Below are 18045 nucleotides of genomic sequence, written 5' to 3' on the forward strand. Positions count from 1 at the left end.
TTATGTACATGGCTGCTGTGTTACTTTGCATACATTGATTTACCACAAATGGCAGTTTCATGGCCACTATGTATATATTCATGCTCTCGACATTTGATTTCCTTAAAGAAAAAATGAGTCACTTTTGACTCCCTTTCAGTAACCATCCATTCAATGGAGTGACTGACTTGGTCTTTTCTGCTAGTCATACCACATTTATGAAATAAATGCAAGTCACTAATATTATAAATACTGTTATCTGTGTTCAATTACTTCAAGAGAAACCCTTCAATACGACCACAGGAACACAATTTCAGGATGCCATGTCATTAGCACTTCAAAATAATGTTCTAAACTTGATGACACCTCTTAAATGTTCAAAGACTGCTTGATATGAAAGCATATCGTCACCATGCAACATACTTACACCTATCAAATACGTACGAATTGCTAGATATCGAAGCATATCGTCACCCTGTTACATACTTATACCTATCAAATACTCACAAACAGCTAGATATGGAAGCATTTTTTCACCCTGTAACATACCTACACCTATCAAATACTCACAAACTGCTAGATATCGAAGCATATCGTCACCCTGTCAAATACACAAATCAAATACTCACGATCTACTAGATATGGAAGCATGTTGTCTCCCTGTAACACATATACACCTATCAAATACTCACAAACTGCTTGATATGGAAGTATATCATCACCTTTTAACATACACCTATGAAATACTCGCGAACTGTTAGCTATCAAAGCCAATCATCACCCTGTAAGATACTTACACCTATCAAATACTCACAAACTGCTAGATATGGAAGCATTTTTTCACCCTGTAACATACTTACACCTATGAATGACTGCTACCTTTGGTTTTGAACAATGTCAACTTAGCAGAAATTGTAAAACATAATTCATGACCAACTGCTTGCTCTAATCTTAGAGCTGACTTCATGTTTCACATGGGACTCCTACATGGTTGTATTGTATTCATTTCTTAAAGGCTTTGGTTTTGATTTGGTTTGGTGTTTAATGGCACAGCAACACAAATAGGTTATATCTATTGGAATAAAACGTCTTGCCCAAGTACATACCATGGTGGACTTTCTTAAAGGCATTTGAGTAGGTTCCACATGAATACCAACTAAAGAAGCTGGATTGTTATGGCACATAGAGAAAGACCTACAACTAAATTTAATGTTTTTTTTGTCTAACTACCCAGCAAGTACATGCACTAATGGATGGAATAACTACAAACAGTGTCTATTATAAGTGGAGTGAGCCCCACCAGGCACAGAAATAAAACCTTCATTATTTCTTATTATTAATAACCTCCCTGACAGTGTCAAGTGCAAGGCTTTTCATAGATGACTGCATCATTTACAGAAAGATTACAGCGAAGTGGGATGTGTTACCTCAGGAAGAACTTGACATATTAACATCCTGGAATGAGAAGTGGAGTATGGTTTTCTGCCCTGATAAATACAATAAACGGAGTGATCTATTGAAGATCACATTAGATTACTGTCCACAACCTAAAGAGTCACAATACCAATGAATACAGAGGCAAAGTTCTCATAACATTATGTATTAATCTTCACTTACTTATTTTCCCGACATGTCTGCCTTTTGTTATTATAAGGGGTCATGACTGGACTTTAAATACAATTTCATCAGGCGACTAGATTCATAATGATTATCAGGGAAACAGGTCTAATAATAAGGTCTGATATTAAGTGACTTTTGAAAAGCTTAACTTCACAAAAAAATGTGAAAAGAAAATGTTCAAACTACTGGCATCACCAACCTAACAAGTGAATGAGTAACACCTATATATCTCCTGCCGTTATATGCAGTTTGAAACAAAAACAAATGAAAAAAGCAAACATGGATTTTTCTGGTTCAACAAAATTTTATTTCAAATGCAAAAGTTGGCAATCACGGTGATTACAGTAATAGTGAAAATATATCCAATTTAAAATTATTGTAAACATATTTGGATTTATTCAAATTTACGCAGTTTCTCTGAAAATGATATTTCTTCATGAATATACAGCACTTCCACAATAAAACATGGTTCCAGTTAGAAGGCAAGCAAGAACATGGATCCCATTGATGGTGTAATAATTAGTACAGTGCATTTCGGCAATCATCAGAAGAAAAAAGTTATAACATTTCCAAAAATTTATAATATATGAAAAAACTGCAAGAGTTTTGTGTCCCAACTTTTCTAGTTCATAAAGAAATTATTTTGAAAATAAGTATGGGTGACAAAAAGTATTCCAAGCTTCAATATGGAATTATTGTATTCAGCACTTATATTTCTGTGCGACTGTTCTGGTGACCTAAGTGGTTAGAGCTCAATCCACCTTGGATGCACGAGGTCATGGGTTCGAACTCTAGCCAAGTCATACCAAAGACTTATAAAAATGGTATTAAAAGATGCCTCGCAAGGCACTCAGCACTAACAGATTAGTGTTAGGAATGGTCAGGTCGGTGTCAGGATAATGTGACTGGGTGGGACATAATGCTGTATGTTTGAGGGATGATGTCCCAGAGTAAGACATCACTATCAACTGCCACACTGCAGATATCGTGAAATGACTGAGAAATTGTTGAAGCTATGTTAAAAATGCAAATCACACACACACACACAGACACACACACATATTTCTGTGCTAAGAACTCAAAAGTACAATAGTACTGGTCACTGCAACAACTATGTACATGTATCACCTGCATGGCATACTGTAATCTGACATTTAAAAATATAACACTAAACATTTAAAAAAACATAATGCTGACTCCACAAAATGGATGTTGAAAGCTCAATATCTGCTGACACTGTGGAAAAAGAAATTGGCACAATATTTTTTCTGTACACTCTTTAAATATGTTTTTAAATGTAAATACATGTAAACACTTGAACATGAGCATTTATATCTCACACAAAACAAAATTCAATGGTTCTGCAGAATACTTGGACCAATAAGTTGCTGTCTGCCACATTTTTTATTTTTTTCTGACAATACCTGCTGTAGTGAACAACAAATTTAATGGTGGCTGTTCGGCATGAATATGTTAGCATTTAACAAAGGAGCTCATCAGCTGATGAACTTGTACATCGACATGAAAGAAAGGAATTGCTAATAAACAATCAGTGTATGGAAAGATCTGATGCACAGGAAAAACAAAAGCAGGATTTGACATGCCATCTGAGTATTAATGTTGGTTACATTATTAAATCTTAAGTTGCAAACCATTACTAATTCTGCCTGGGGCCCCGAGTGGCCGAGTGGTCTAAAGCGCTCTGCCATCTCACCTATGTCTGCATGGGTTCAAGTCTCGGATTCATCCAACATGCATATGTGAGAGCTTGCCAGTAGCTTCTCGTGGGTCGGTGGTTCTTTCCGGGGGTTTTCCCGGGTTCTTCCTCCATCATTAATACTGGTCGTCATGTATAGCCTATCGTGTGCTGAAAAATGGCGTTAAACCCTACAACAACAACAACAACAACTAAATGTGCCTCTGAATATAGTCCTCTGCAATTGTTAATGAATAATCATCAGCAGCAGAGAATAACTTGTTGGATAACAAAATGCCATGTCCAGCCCATGACAAATATCATCATATTTATGATATTACTTTCAAAACATTAACTGAAAACTTTTGCATACAATCATAAAGTTGTATATGCCATAATTGGCTTTAATTTTATCCATGCTTAATTCCGAAAATCACACCTTAAAAGTTATTTACACTGCCATACTCCGCAAAAACCTAGCCTCAACACCTAATTTCATGTTATTGTTGCTGTTCAAGAGCAATGTATTTCTAGTTTTTCTTCATTGTTTGCTAATTAATACTGAAAGCTATAACCTGCCATAAAATGTCAAAGACAGTCATGTGCTGTATTTTCTTTTCAACAATGAAAATAGCAAAACAATCAATAGTATGTGTACAATGTAGTAGGGAATGGCCTATCTCTATCACCATCATTTATGGATAGACTGTTTCTTGATATAAAACTGGATCTAATCTAACATACGTTTGTTTAACCATTATAAGCATTTGCCTTTCATAACCCTAAGCTGTGTATAACTGAAAATATCAATGTGTTCATATGAAAGCAACATCTGATGTTGGTCAGGTAAGTGCTCCCATTTCTGATAAAAATATTTTTCCTGGAAGAAAAACTGATGTACAGTATTATATACTTGGCTTACCTCTGGGCACATGGTTTTTGTTAATTAATAGAATGTTCATTCTAATTCATTTTCAAAATAGTACCGTCAATGAAATGTGGAATTTAGTTGCAGTGACTAAATTATCTCATCTAATAATGTACTTTTGGTGATGGTTGGATAAACATAGCACCTTTATGCATTCTGCCTTGTGCTGAATGTATAACAAGGATAAAAATCAGACAAAAAAAACCCATTAAATAGTGAAGATGAAATAGACGCTATCACCAGAATATTGACACCCAAGTCCTGTAGTTTGCTTATTCAGTGGAGAGAATACAGTGTCTATTTTTTAATGTGACATGCTCAATCCAGCAAAATGGTAATACCTACATTTTGACCGGTCTGCTACATGTCATAGGTCTATATTTAATGCTGAAATGATTCAAGACTTCAAATCATATAAAGGTTGGTAATATAAACATCATTTATAAAATAAATTATATATTTTAATACTTTCAGTGAAAACGGTTTTGATGAAGAAGAAAAAAACAAATATAAAAATACTGCTAAAAAGCGTATTGCTGCAACTAAAAGTGTACAAAAAATATATTTTTTCTTGAGGTATTGATACTATAACTATCGATCTCAAAATATTGGCAATAAAAAATTACCAGCTGATGGATACATTCTTGTAACACTGTAAGGCATACAATGTTTTACCGGCAAAATGTTTAGATTTTATCAGTTTAGTTACAAATTAGAACTTGTGAAAATGTAATTAATGTCATAGATTGCCATTTGCCATTATTATTCTAGACTAAAAGATCCAGACTAACTCGATTATAACGCTGTTAGAAGATTCTGATTTACAGGGCTGGAACTTTTATACTTCATGCTCATACATGTACCTTTGAGCACAGTAGTGTTATTCATACATGTACCTTTGAGCACAGTAGTGTTATTCATACAGGTATGGTTGAGTACAATTGTGATTATTATTTATGCATGTACATTTGAGCACAACTGTGATTATTATTCTTACATGTATCTTTTAGCACAATTTTGATTCAAGTTCATGTGTGTACCTTTGACCAATATTGTGATTAATGCTCATTCATCTCTTGTTTTGAGAGTAATGCATGTACTTTTGAGTCCATTCACAATGCTCATACATATATGTTTGAGCATACTCCAGTGACTCGAGTGCATGCATGTACCTATGGCCACAATTGGGATTAATGCCCACACAGGCAGACATGCCAACCCTCCCATTTCTTTGCGGGAGACTCCATGAATGCAACCACACCTCCTGCACTCCCGCATTATTTTTTCTCCCAAAAAAAAATTTGTTTCGTCCAAAAAATTTGGGAAAAATTTATTTCATTTAATGAAAAATGTTTTGGAAATTCCCCAGCTTGTAAAACCAGAAGTGCGCAGAAGTTCTTTGAAAAGTGTGCAAACCTGAATCAATATGTTTGGTTATCTCTTCTACAATGTCTAAAAGAAAGGGAGATTTGAATTAAGTTGGAAAGTAAAAAAAATAAAAAGCTTCTTTCCAAGCTTCTTATGGCCTAAAATTTCCATGCCTGCCTCGTGGAAGTGATAAACATACAGCATTTTGCAAGACATGCAATTCATGTTTCAGTGTTGCCAGTGGTGGGCACGATGATTGTTGTCGACATCTCCAGTCACAAAAGGAAGTTTTTAATGTTACTGTTTATTTTTATGGCCTTAATTGTATGTTGCAAATTGTAATTTGAGTGCCGGCATTAAAATTATGATTATCTTTAGCAAAATTAGGATACACCGAAAGATCGGTTAAATCAGGTACAGCTGAATGAAAATACATTTTATAAGTTTTGCATTTGACATAACAACACCAGTCTATCAAGAAAAAAGATATATGCTCCCTTTACTCACATTTATAGACGGAATTTACTGTACATTGTCAAAATCAATGCCTTATTATTCAAAATGAACTCAATGGAGGCAAGTTTATTGGCTATAGTGAAAAGTTACTGTGCTGTCATAAAACATTTGACAAAATAATTTTCCTGGTGAACATAGTGATTAACTCATCAAAAATACTGAGGTGTAACATCCAAATTTCTAAATAACTTGTGCAAAAGCACCAATACAACCTGCCATGTGAACTCGAACTCACCTGCAAAGGCTAATTATGGAAGAAATACAGAACTTAACAAAAGATAAGTTTCTGAAGTCATATTTTCATTGAATTATTAAATGGGTTAAATCTATCAGGTCCATTCAATCTCCAGATCATTTCATACGGATAATAAGCCACTCTGGGACTGGCTGCATCAAGTTGCTTCATCTGAAATTATAAATACAGAGACAATCAAATATAATCTATGTGCTCATTACATTGAAAAACTATTCATAATGCATATAGGTGAACTAGAGATGGAATCCATAATAAATAACCCCAATTTCATACCCCACCCTCCACATCCATACCCCTCCCCCCCCCACATCCTGGGATTTATTGAGAACCATTTTAATCTCGGTTGCTGTCTAATCAGCCTCCAACATTATTGCAAATGTGTTAACCTACCAATTAGAGTTAATGGAGTTCAAGTTACAAGGAAGAATCCTTCATCAATTAGGAAAATGTCAATTTCGACCAACACTCCCCAGCAGTCTCGAACAGGAATCCAAATTCTTTCTTGTCATATACCAAACACCATGACAAATCATATGCAATTTCATCACCCTCTTTAAGTTGACACAGACATAATTCATGTTACAGGAGGGCTGAATGATGGATGGATGGACAGATGGGAGCAGATACCAAACAGCAATATATCTGGCAAAGCGCAGAATGGTATATTATGATCAAAATGTGTGCTGCAAAGGGGATATAATATTATTCAAACAGTTCAGGAAACGTTGTATCTATTGAACAAACTCTTATGATTTCATCTACTCAATTACAAGGCTATAAGCTGTTGCTAGGTGATATGTCACAATCTGACATGGGTTTTCTCACTTGATGAGATGTGGCCAGGACTTGTATCATGATCTGACATGATTTTACTGACTCATAATGATCCGGTTTGGGGTTATATTTAAAGCCTCGCATCTCTCTGACTTGATGTGATGCTGCTGAGAAGCTGTCAAATGTTTAATGTGATTTTTATAAATCAATATGATACTGCCAGGACTTCTGTAGTGGTTTTCCCAGGTTCAATAAAAAAGGGGACAATTGGTTCCCTTCATTTGACAAAGTGGACCACTGTTGTTATCATCATGGGTCATGCCTACAATACAAAATACCATTTAGATATTCATTTTACATGTCATTATATGAAATACCAAATAAATAACCATCTTTATTGTAGGATTCACCTCAGTGATGCCTACTACGTTAACTTAACAGTGCAAATGGAGTTAGAATCTAAACTTTTTGGCCTTCCAACATTATGGTCACCAGCCTTTGCAAACTTTCAACTTTCAAGCAATTTCTTGAGGGAATGATAGTGTTTTTATTCTTTTGTTCTTCCACAGTGGAACCTAATTCTTCATTGGACATTTCACCTGCTGTCTGACATTCATGTCAGCTTTTGTGGGTTTCATGAACTTGTTCACCAGACATCATGCCTGTGGTCATTGTTACCACCAACATGCTTTGAACATTATACTGGGGTAAAGAAATAATTTATCCATCATTCCATATCTGCTTCTCAGCAAATATTTCACCACCTTTACAAGTAATAAATGATAGTACATTAAGGCCATATCACATGACTTAACAGCACATGCTAATGAGAGATCAGTGTCTACACAGTAAGAACATAAAAGTACATGTTACCTCAATACCTGAATTTGTTTCATATTTTTCATCAAGACTACTGGTCACATGCTGAGTTTATTCTTATCCTCTCAAACAAGAAATATTATAGGATATACTGGCGATATGATTATTTCCAGAGGACCTCAAAATTACCATATATGGAATTATGAAAAATAGATCATCCAAACATATTGACCACTGCAAGTGAAATAGACTGCTAATGGATTTGGTTAATTTTTATGATCACAATCATTAAGTAATGCAGACATTTAACAATTCATTGAGGCATCAGTATCCGATTAAAAGTAAAAAGAAACACCTTTGTTGATTGGGGGGAGGGGGGCACAAGTTTTTGGCACATTAGAGCTCCTGTTCTTTTGTGGGACAAGGTTTCTATTTTGTGCAAATTGCAACTCACATTTATTTAAGCAGTATGATGCAAAAAGAAAGAAATAAGTGAATGGCAACACTTGTTTCCTCATGAAAAACTTTGAAAACATATAACTAAAAGTTCAATCAAGCACAATAATAAAGTATCTGTTTGTAAGAGGCAGAGTGTGTATGAGTTACATTTGAACATGTTCACCTAGGTTTATCCATTTTTTTAATAACATCTAGCAAGGTCATGATGAGTTGATTATTCAAAAGGGACCATATAAACATAAGATGTTTACAGTCCTTGTTGTACTAACTCTACAAGTCAAGAAAGACTATATCTGAGACTATCGCTAATAAGATCGCTTTCTATTTATTCCTCGGAAAACTTTTCTATATTCAAAAGTAATCTGGATTTGTTTTCATAATAGTTTCTTGTTATGAAAATTTATCAAAGTAATTTTTCCTCCACATATTTTATACTCTTTTATATTCCATTACATCTTCTGTAACAATAATTAAAAATTACTCTCTCACTATCTCTGACCATCTTTTTGTACCTATTCCTGAAAAGTGTATATTCTATTTAAAGTCCCCACATTACTTTCGATGTCAGATCAAACAGTTCCCATCACTACTCAGCAAATCATGTCTGTCTGTCTTTATGGGGCCTCAAGTGGCTGAGTGGTCTAAAGTGCTCACCAGTACAGATCACTGCCATCTGGTTCAGCCAATGTAGGTAAGTGAGAAAAGCTTCTCATGGGTTGGTGGTTTGTTCTTGGGTTTTCCCGGGTTCTTCCCCACCATTTATACTAGCCGCCATGTATAAACTCTCTTGTGCTGAAAAATGGCATTAAACCCTACAACATAAACAACAACAACTGTCTGTCTTTCTATCTGTAAGTCCATTTGTCTTTATGTTTGTCTGCCGGTCTTTATTTAATACACACCTCTTCCTCTGTGATTTGCCAGCCTGCTGAGGCTCCCATGTTGTCTTCTATCTGTTGGACTGAAGTAGCTCCCATTATCACTGAGCAAACCACATCTTGTTGTAGCAACCACCTAATGGCAACCTGTGCAATTGTTTTACCTAATTTATCAAAATATAAAAGATATATATATATATATATATATATATATATATATATATATATATATATATATATATATATATATATATGAAAAATTCATTTGAAAGAAAATATAAATTAACAACCAATTTTGATTATCACACAAATTTTATTTTAAATCATTTGAAAACCAGGTCAACATTAAAAAGTTTAGCACTTTTTTAATAGACGCTTTCAATAAACTTCTTTTTCAATAAGACAAAAAAAAAGATATTTTACAGTCATTATGTATGCACCATCTGATGAACCAGATTTGAAGCAATTTCTAAACCATGTCTCCATAAAGATTTCAGCCTTTTTATTTAGCACTTGTTATAAAATACATATAGAATGGCTAGTTCAATAAATTTGAAAATTAAAGTTTGCAGCATAAATTAATGAAGCAATACTAACACTTTGTGTGGATCAAGGGAGGTAACTCAAAAATCTGAGCTTGAAGACAATTGTCAAAAACAAACAAAAATCTTTATTCTTTGTCAAGAAGCGGTTGCCAAATTTTACATATATCTCATGAAATGTTAATCATATCTGAGCAAGTATTATAGCTCAATTTTGTTCTGATAAAAGTGGTTAAGAAGTCATCCCCCGAGCTCTCCCCAGCAATACTCCATTTTATGTTTTATAAAAGACATTTCTGACTAGAAGCTATCACAGACTGACTGACAAGTGTAAAGATATTGTAAAAAGATATAAACTACAATGATCCCAAATACTAAATAGGATGCATTGTGTGTATATGAATTGGATTCATGGAAGCTGATTGATTGATTATTGTGCATTTTATGACATAACAGCAAGTTACGGCTATTTAGTGCCACAAAAAGGTTATATGATAAAAAGACAATCAATGAAAGCACCAAAATAACATTGAAGATATGGTAAAAATATATGAGGGCTCCCAATCAATGGGGAATGTAAATGTTCTTTGTAAAGGGTAATAATATAATAAAAATAAAATATGGTGATAAATAGTATGAATGTTTAATAAAAAAAAAATACAACATAAGGTTGCCTGTAAGCTAAATTTCCTTCAGGAAGTTTAAAACAAAAGGCACATTTGCTGTAAGAAAAGGTTCCTTTATCAGATGAACACTGTAGTACTGAATGCAAGTGGGTTGGAAATTGAAACAATCTATCATAATGTGCTTAACAGTGAAGAGTTCATTGCAAGAAACACAAAAACACAACCTGGTGTGTCTTTGACCTTTCATATGAGTGGGTTATTTAAATATGACCAATTCTAATTTTTGCAGTGATTACCTCTATCCAGGTTCTAGCATTGGTTATATCGCATGGAGTTTGCTATTCATAGCATCATTCCATGATACCTGCCACTTTCTAAATAATTAGTTTTGATGCTAGGTTTAAAATCAATGTGTGGTATTTTAAGATCAAATGGATATATATATAGGCCTATTTTAGCAGCGTGATCTACTTTTACATTACCTTTAATACCAACATGACTGGGTAACCAACATCATACTGTACTGTGATAGGAACACAGTTTGGTATCTTTGATGAGAATATTGGTTATTAATAGGTTTTCCAACATCTTATTGTGTTGTGACTAAAGTACTGATAGTGATTCTGCGAAGATGAAAGAGATTAAAATATGTTTGTTTTTGACATATTTCAGGGCAAAGTCTATTGCCCAGAGTTTGGCTGAAAATATCAATGCACCATCTGGCAAGCAATCGTTTGCTCCTGGAAGTTCTAAGGATAGGTAAAAATATAAAAGCTGCTTCTTAGTATAAACTTAAAGTTTGAGGAAAAAATATATTTAACTTCAAGCAACAAATTTTCACAGCCAAAAAACAAGATTTATTATTACCATGATTGGCAGCTATTTTCTCCATGACATCCATCAAGTTCCAGAAATCCTCATTGTCCCTGTATTTGCTCCATGCTGGAGCAACCGCCATTGCCCTTGTTTCATCAGTGTGGATAAAACCAATTCTTGTTTTATGTGGATCTGGTGTTTCATCTCTCTTGTATTTCCCTGACAAAAGACCACTGTAAAGACAGAATATGATTTTAATATCACTGGAGGACTTTTTATTATATTCATCAGGCAAATTTTATGGAAAATGGTGTTTCATTTATTTTTAATAATTTTGTTTCTGAAAGCTAAAAGAATTCCCAGTGAATTATCAGTCACATGATGGCACTAAACATGGTCTGTCAGAAAATCTTCATAAATGGTAAAATTATATGGCATTATGTCATTGCATATGTTTCACATTTTATCTATTTTAACATCATACTGTGTTCATATTTTTACCGTTACTGCTAGTGTAGTGCAATAATTCACTACATGTGGAACTATCTTTTTTGTCCTTACTTTCAATACAGCAGCAGAAACTAAATCTTTTTCAAGATATACTTAATAAATATAATTAATACATGATTAAATTTTTTTTACTGCATTTATTTATTTCACCTAAGTACAAAACAAAAAGCAAAAAACAAGACACTATTACAATGAACTGAGTCATCGTCTTGATAATTAGTAATTAGTAATTAGAGAATGATCTATTCATTATTCACATTAATTAGTAATAAAAAAAGCTCTGAATTGAATTTAATCATTGTCTATTTACTGAAACAATGATAATATTATAATAACAATCATCAACATAATCATTTAAAAAATGATGTTTATTTAACAAATTATCTGTACTGTATCTTCAATGACTTGCAACAGACCATGTCTTAGGTGTGCCATCAGTACTGTATCTTGTGTGAATTGCAACAGATCATGTCTAATGTGTGCCATCTGTACTGTATCTTATGTGACTTGCAAAAGATCATGTCTTAGGTGTGCCATCTGTACTTTATCTTATGTGATGTGCAACAGATCATGTCTTAGGTGTGCCATCTGTACTGTATCTTCTATGACTTGCAACAGATCATGTCTTAGGTGTGCCATCTGTACTGTATCTTCTATGACTTGCAACAGATCATGTCTAATATGTGCCATCTGTACTGTATCTTATGTGACTTGCAACAGATCATGTCTAATGTGTGCCATCTGCACTGTATCTTATGTGACTTGCAACAGATCATGTCTAATGTGTGCCATCTGTACTGTATCTTATGTGACTTGCAACAGATCATGTCTAATGTGTGCCATCTATGACTTATTGGTAAAAGCTCAATAGTCCATCAATTGATAAAATCTGGTGATTACAATACATTTACATTGTAAATACAAGAACAAAACATATCATAGTAACCTGTTTATGGTACTGTAGTATTCAAATTATTTCCTTCCCTGAATTTCATAACCCTGTAATAGCTAATGTTTGAGAAATCAGCATGGAAAAGCTAATTGAAATCAGTGAAGTATGAAGTATAGCTTGTAGTGATATTCATTTCATAGTATGGTGTTTCTTCTCTCAAAGATGTATTCTCACCATGTTTCATTTCCCTACATAAACACCATTTCAAAAACTGGCTTTTAGCATGAATATTGTTTGTGAAATTAACTTCAATAACTGCCAACAAAGTTATGCAAGCAAACATTTGGGGTCACAATAGCTACTTTCTGAAACAATGGCATAGTTCTGAAAGAGACATGCCTATTCACCAACTTTCCAGCTCATACCATGAATAGCTTCTTTGAAATCAACTAAATTGTAACAATTAAATGATATTAGTGTAAACTGGAGGTCACAGTGATTACATTTAAAAGTGGGCTTCTCTGTGAAATGTATTTCGTGAGTAAGTTTCATACCCACACCAATCTTTGCTAGCCAAGGTTCTGATATGATAACTCTATCTACACCTTGGCTTATTGAAGAGATATTTCTGTGCTTCAGGTCAATAAATTTCACTGGATGTGGTGGCAAGCCACTATATGCAATCAAAATTAAGTTGTTCAAATCTGAACACAGTTCTTACATGATGGAGACCAGGAGAACACACAACTTGAATGGACTTGTAAATAAGCAATTTTCCACTGTCAGTCAGTGCTGGTACAAATATCTTTCACTCAAATACACCAGTAATGGTTTCCCTTTGGTACATAGTCATACTTTTGATGTTAAACTTACAAAGTATACATTTTAGATCAACTGCCTCCACTATTACAGCTGATGTACAATGCACCACTGTTACACATTATTGGTTAGTTGTCATTACATACTAAGGGAGGCAACTCATGAAATCCAATAGATGTCACTAGGACAAAGCACTAAAATACCTGTCTGATCTGCCAGATCATGACATATCATAGGAAAAATTATTGATTATGTGAACTGGCCCGTGTACTTCTGTGTGATAGAAACAGGAACATATTGGAGTAACTATCTGAGCTCAGATAACCAGGAGTGGGAAGCAGGGACAAGGTGGGTTAACAATATGTGGACTTGTGGTATATACCATTATGGATAATAATGTATGTTCATACCACTAGAGTGGTGGGATGTGGATATCTAGTCTTTATCCATGAGTCTTAATTCAAACATGCCTCATGAGGGAGAAAAAACAGCTCCTGAAACCTACCAACAGCAATAAATTTCTTCAAACATAACTGATGTATGCATATTATCTCTTTACAAATTAAATCTGCAAATAAATAGACCATACCTGTGCTTTTCAACACAATCATTTTCATATATTGGGATATGAGAAGAGCTCAAAACACCTGAGCTAACTCTTCTGAAATGCGTATACAAATCATAGGGACATTATTTAGGCCATTGTCAAGATATGAATATTGTGATGAGTTTAAACTTTACTAGATTTAACCAAATCATTTTTAAATAACCAAATCATTTTTAAGTACACAGTATGCTTATTACTGTTATTGAATACTGTAGTTGGAATAAAAAGAATCTTCATCTGTCATGTAAGACCCTGTCCCCATAATAACAAATGACTTGAGATAGTACCCTGTTCTAATAATAAACAAATGACTAGAGACATTACCCTTTCAAGGGACTCCAAGGAAGCACGGCAATCCCTTCATTTCTGCAGACCATAAATTCTTCCCATTCTGACTGGCGGCACAGTAAACTGTACTGTTGCTGGAAATAAATGGGAAAAAAAAACAAGAATATTCAATAAAGTAAGTTTTGTGCCAGTTATTAGTCAAGTTTAAAAAGTTGGTATTTGGCAAAGATAATTGGTATTTGACAAAGATAACTGATTTATCAGAGCATTATGAATAACAATTAGTGAGAGACAGAAGCACATATAGTTTTGCAATGTGCTACGTAGGTATGGATGCCATTTGAAAGCATACTAGCACAATAGGGACTATATACTGAAGAGTAAGTTTACAAATGGCATATGGGGCCCCGAGTGGCAGAGTGGTCTAAAGCACTCACCATTACGGATCAATGCCATCTTACCTCTGTCTGCGTGAGTTCTAGTCTCAGGCTCAGCTATCGTAGGTACATGAGAAAGCCTGCTTCTCGTGGGTCGGTGGTTCTTCCTGGAGTCATCCAGGGTTCTTCCTCCACCAATTATACTGGCCGCCATGTATAGCCTATCTTGTACTGAAAAATGGCATTAAACCCTACAACAACAACAACAAAAACAAACAGCATACAAAACAATGATATAGGTACTAATGACCAAAATCCTTGAAATGAAAAATCTAATCTTTGTTTCTAAACACTTTTAAAAACTCCAAGACCTTCCTCAGTTAGAACATCATGTGACAAAAGTTTTTGTCTCCCTAAGCTGCCTTATTAAAATGCCAAGGGGCACATCAGCCTATAATACATCCCTAGCCTGCAGATCAATAAAACAACCATATACATTTGCTAATTTACAAAATTTAAAAACAATATACCTATAATGGGCTTGATTTTGTTATTAAAATCGATTACCATGCAAGCCTTTGTTTGTCTGTCATTTGAGTAAAATTGTATAGAGTGTTTCAAGGCATTTGTAGCACCATATCTTGGTACATATAACAATGCTTGCTTTTTGCTATCATCACAAGGTGGTGAGTTTTTTTCAGGTAGAACAAAAATAAATTTGTTTCCATATCCGACTAGGGAATCATGGCAGTACAGCTGCCTACACATGCTTTGTCATTGTGAAATATTTGATTCTTTTCATTTTGAACTACTCTGTTCCTGGCTTTGATCACAATTTTCTTTGGGTACTTTCTACCACACAAAGGGTTCAATGTTTCACCTCATGTTATAAGCAGGTTTACAAGCTATCAGGGGGTGAGCTTTTATCAGAGGAGAGGTGTAATTATGATACATTGTATTGGTAAATTTTAACTTAGAAACATATATTTTAGATGTGTCCTGCTGGTCCTGATATGTATAAATACAAGATTTGAACTTTCACACAGCATCTTGTGTTGGATATCAAATTGTACTGATTATAATCAGATGAAATATCAACATTAACTGCATAGAAAACTTCTACAAGGTTAATCAGGTAACCTTCATATCCACATACAAATTTAAAGCAGTGACAAAAATACCAGAGAAAAAATAGGCAAGCACTATTTTACTGCAAACCAATCAAACATCATGTAATAAATACATGTAACAAATGACAAGCAGTGCACTGTAACAAACCACTATTTTTTTTCCCTCATTCTGTATCATGTCTATGATGTACATGGGTTATCATGTCTATGATGTACATGGGTTATCATGTCTATGATGTACATGGGTTATCATGTCTATGACGTACATGGGTTATCGTGTCTATGATGTACATGGGTTATCGTGTCTATGATGTACATGGGTTATCATGTCTATGATGTATATGGGTTATCATGTCTATGATGTACATGGGTTATGTCTATGATGTACATGGGTTATCATGTCTATGATGTACATGGGTTATCATGTCTGTGATGTACATGGGTTATCATACAATGTTATTTATCAACAAAAAAATTATTGATATTCCTGATAATCGTTAAGGCTCTACATGTAAGGAGTAACCCATGTCACTGAGATTTAACATCAGTTCTTATTAAATTGAAATGAATACTGTACTTTTGTTAATTTAACCCAATATTAAAGATGCTCTTGTGTTGAAATCCCTTACTTTTCTTGATTCATCAGATATAACTATATAACGTTGATGAACAGATATATATATATATATATATATATATATATATATATATCCATTAAACCTGATAAATTATAATAGGCCCTTCTGGAAAAACCTGTCTGTACTCTAACATCTTAAGGGGCAGACCAAGACAAAAAGTCCAGAAGATTTTTCTTTATTTTCTGAATTGATCCACATTTCCATTCATAAAAGAAGAAATAATATTGTCAAATGTATACATTTTCTACATGTATCATGACCACTCCAGTGGCCTCGTGGTTAGAGTGTCTGCCTCGGATGTGGGAGGTCGTGGGTTCGAACCCAGGCCAAGTCATACCAAAGACTTTAAAAAATGGTACCAACAGCTCCTCGCTTGGCACTCAGCATTAAGAGGTTAGTGTTAGGACTGGTCGGCCTGGTGTCAGGATAATGTGACTGGGTGGGACATCATTCTACATGTCTGCGGCATGATGCCCCAGTGCTGGACATCACTATAAACTGTCACACTGCAGACATTGTAGTGATATGACTGAAAAATTGTTAAAGTTACATTAAAAATCCAAATCACACACAGAAATGTATCATGACTAAATGCTATGTAATGTAGAAAATGACCAACCTGTATAATGACTAGATGTCATGTAATGTAGGAATTCACCTACTTGTATCACAACTGTATATCACAATGTAGGAATTCACCTACTTGTATCACAACTGTATAGCACATAATGTAGGAATTCACCTACTTGAATCACAACTGTATAGCACATAATGTAGGAATTCACCTACTTGTATCACAACTGTATATCACATAATGTAGGAATTCACCTACTTGTATCACAACTGTATATCACATAATGTAGGAATTCACCTACTTGTATCACAACTGTATAGCACATAATGTAGGAATTCACCTACTTGTATCACAACTGTATATCACATAATGTAGGAAAACACCTGCACAAATCTTGACGAGATGCAATGTGATATAGAAAATCAAAGATTTGTATGACTATATGCCATGTAATTCATAAATCACCTACTTCTATCATGACTAAGTACCATGTAATGTAGAAGATTGGCAACTTGTGCCATGACTAGATGCTGTGTGATTAAAAAAATAACCTACTTGTATTATAACTTGATACCATAAAATGTAGAATATCACCTGCTTTTATCATCAATAGGTGCCATGTAATGGAGGATATCACATACATGTATCAAGACTACGTATCATGTAATATAGGAAATGAAATACCTGTATAACTGTACACCATAAAATGTAGAATATCACCTGCTATTATCATCAATAGGTGCCATGTAATGGAGGATATCACATACATGTATCAAGACTACGTATCATGTAATATAGGAAATGAAATACCTGTATAACTGTACACAATATAATGTAGAAAATCACCTGCTTTTAGCATGACTAGATACTATGTAATATAGAAAATTACCTATTTGTATTATGAATAGATGCCATGTGATGTAGAAAATTACC

At 34.2% G+C, this 18045-nt stretch overlaps 2 protein-coding genes across 4 annotated transcripts in view; one reads left to right on the top strand and one right to left on the bottom strand.

Annotated features, from left to right (window-relative positions):
• LOC149798501 (neutral cholesterol ester hydrolase 1-like) overlaps positions 1-18045 on the top strand; it is a 53441-nt gene that overhangs the window by 3015 nt on the left and 32381 nt on the right. The window lies entirely within an intron of this gene.
• Positions 1884-18045, bottom strand: part of LOC149798502 (uncharacterized) — a 29712-nt gene continuing 13550 nt past the window's right edge. Inside the window, exons 5-9 of one of the 3 annotated variants that reach the window (XR_016420974.1) lie at positions 14430-14527; positions 11329-11510; positions 9318-9457; positions 5190-6513; positions 1884-5119 (exon numbers count right to left, since the gene is read on the bottom strand). Coding sequence is in view for 1 of the 3 variants with exons in the window: in XM_089957314.1 (XP_089813440.1) it covers positions 6400-6513; positions 9318-9457; positions 11329-11510; positions 14430-14527 (534 nt within the window). In the remaining 2 variants the exon portion in view is untranslated. Of the gene's footprint in view, positions 6514-9317; positions 9458-11328; positions 11511-14429; positions 14528-18045 lie in introns of all 3 variants that reach the window. The other 2 variants (XR_016420975.1, XM_089957314.1) reach the window with 2 other exon arrangements.

Source organism: Sinohyriopsis cumingii, chromosome 5, assembly GCF_028554795.1.
Source record: "Sinohyriopsis cumingii isolate HCF-2022 chromosome 5, ASM2855479v2, whole genome shotgun sequence".
NCBI classification, from domain to species: Eukaryota; Metazoa; Mollusca; class Bivalvia; order Unionida; family Unionidae; genus Sinohyriopsis; species Sinohyriopsis cumingii.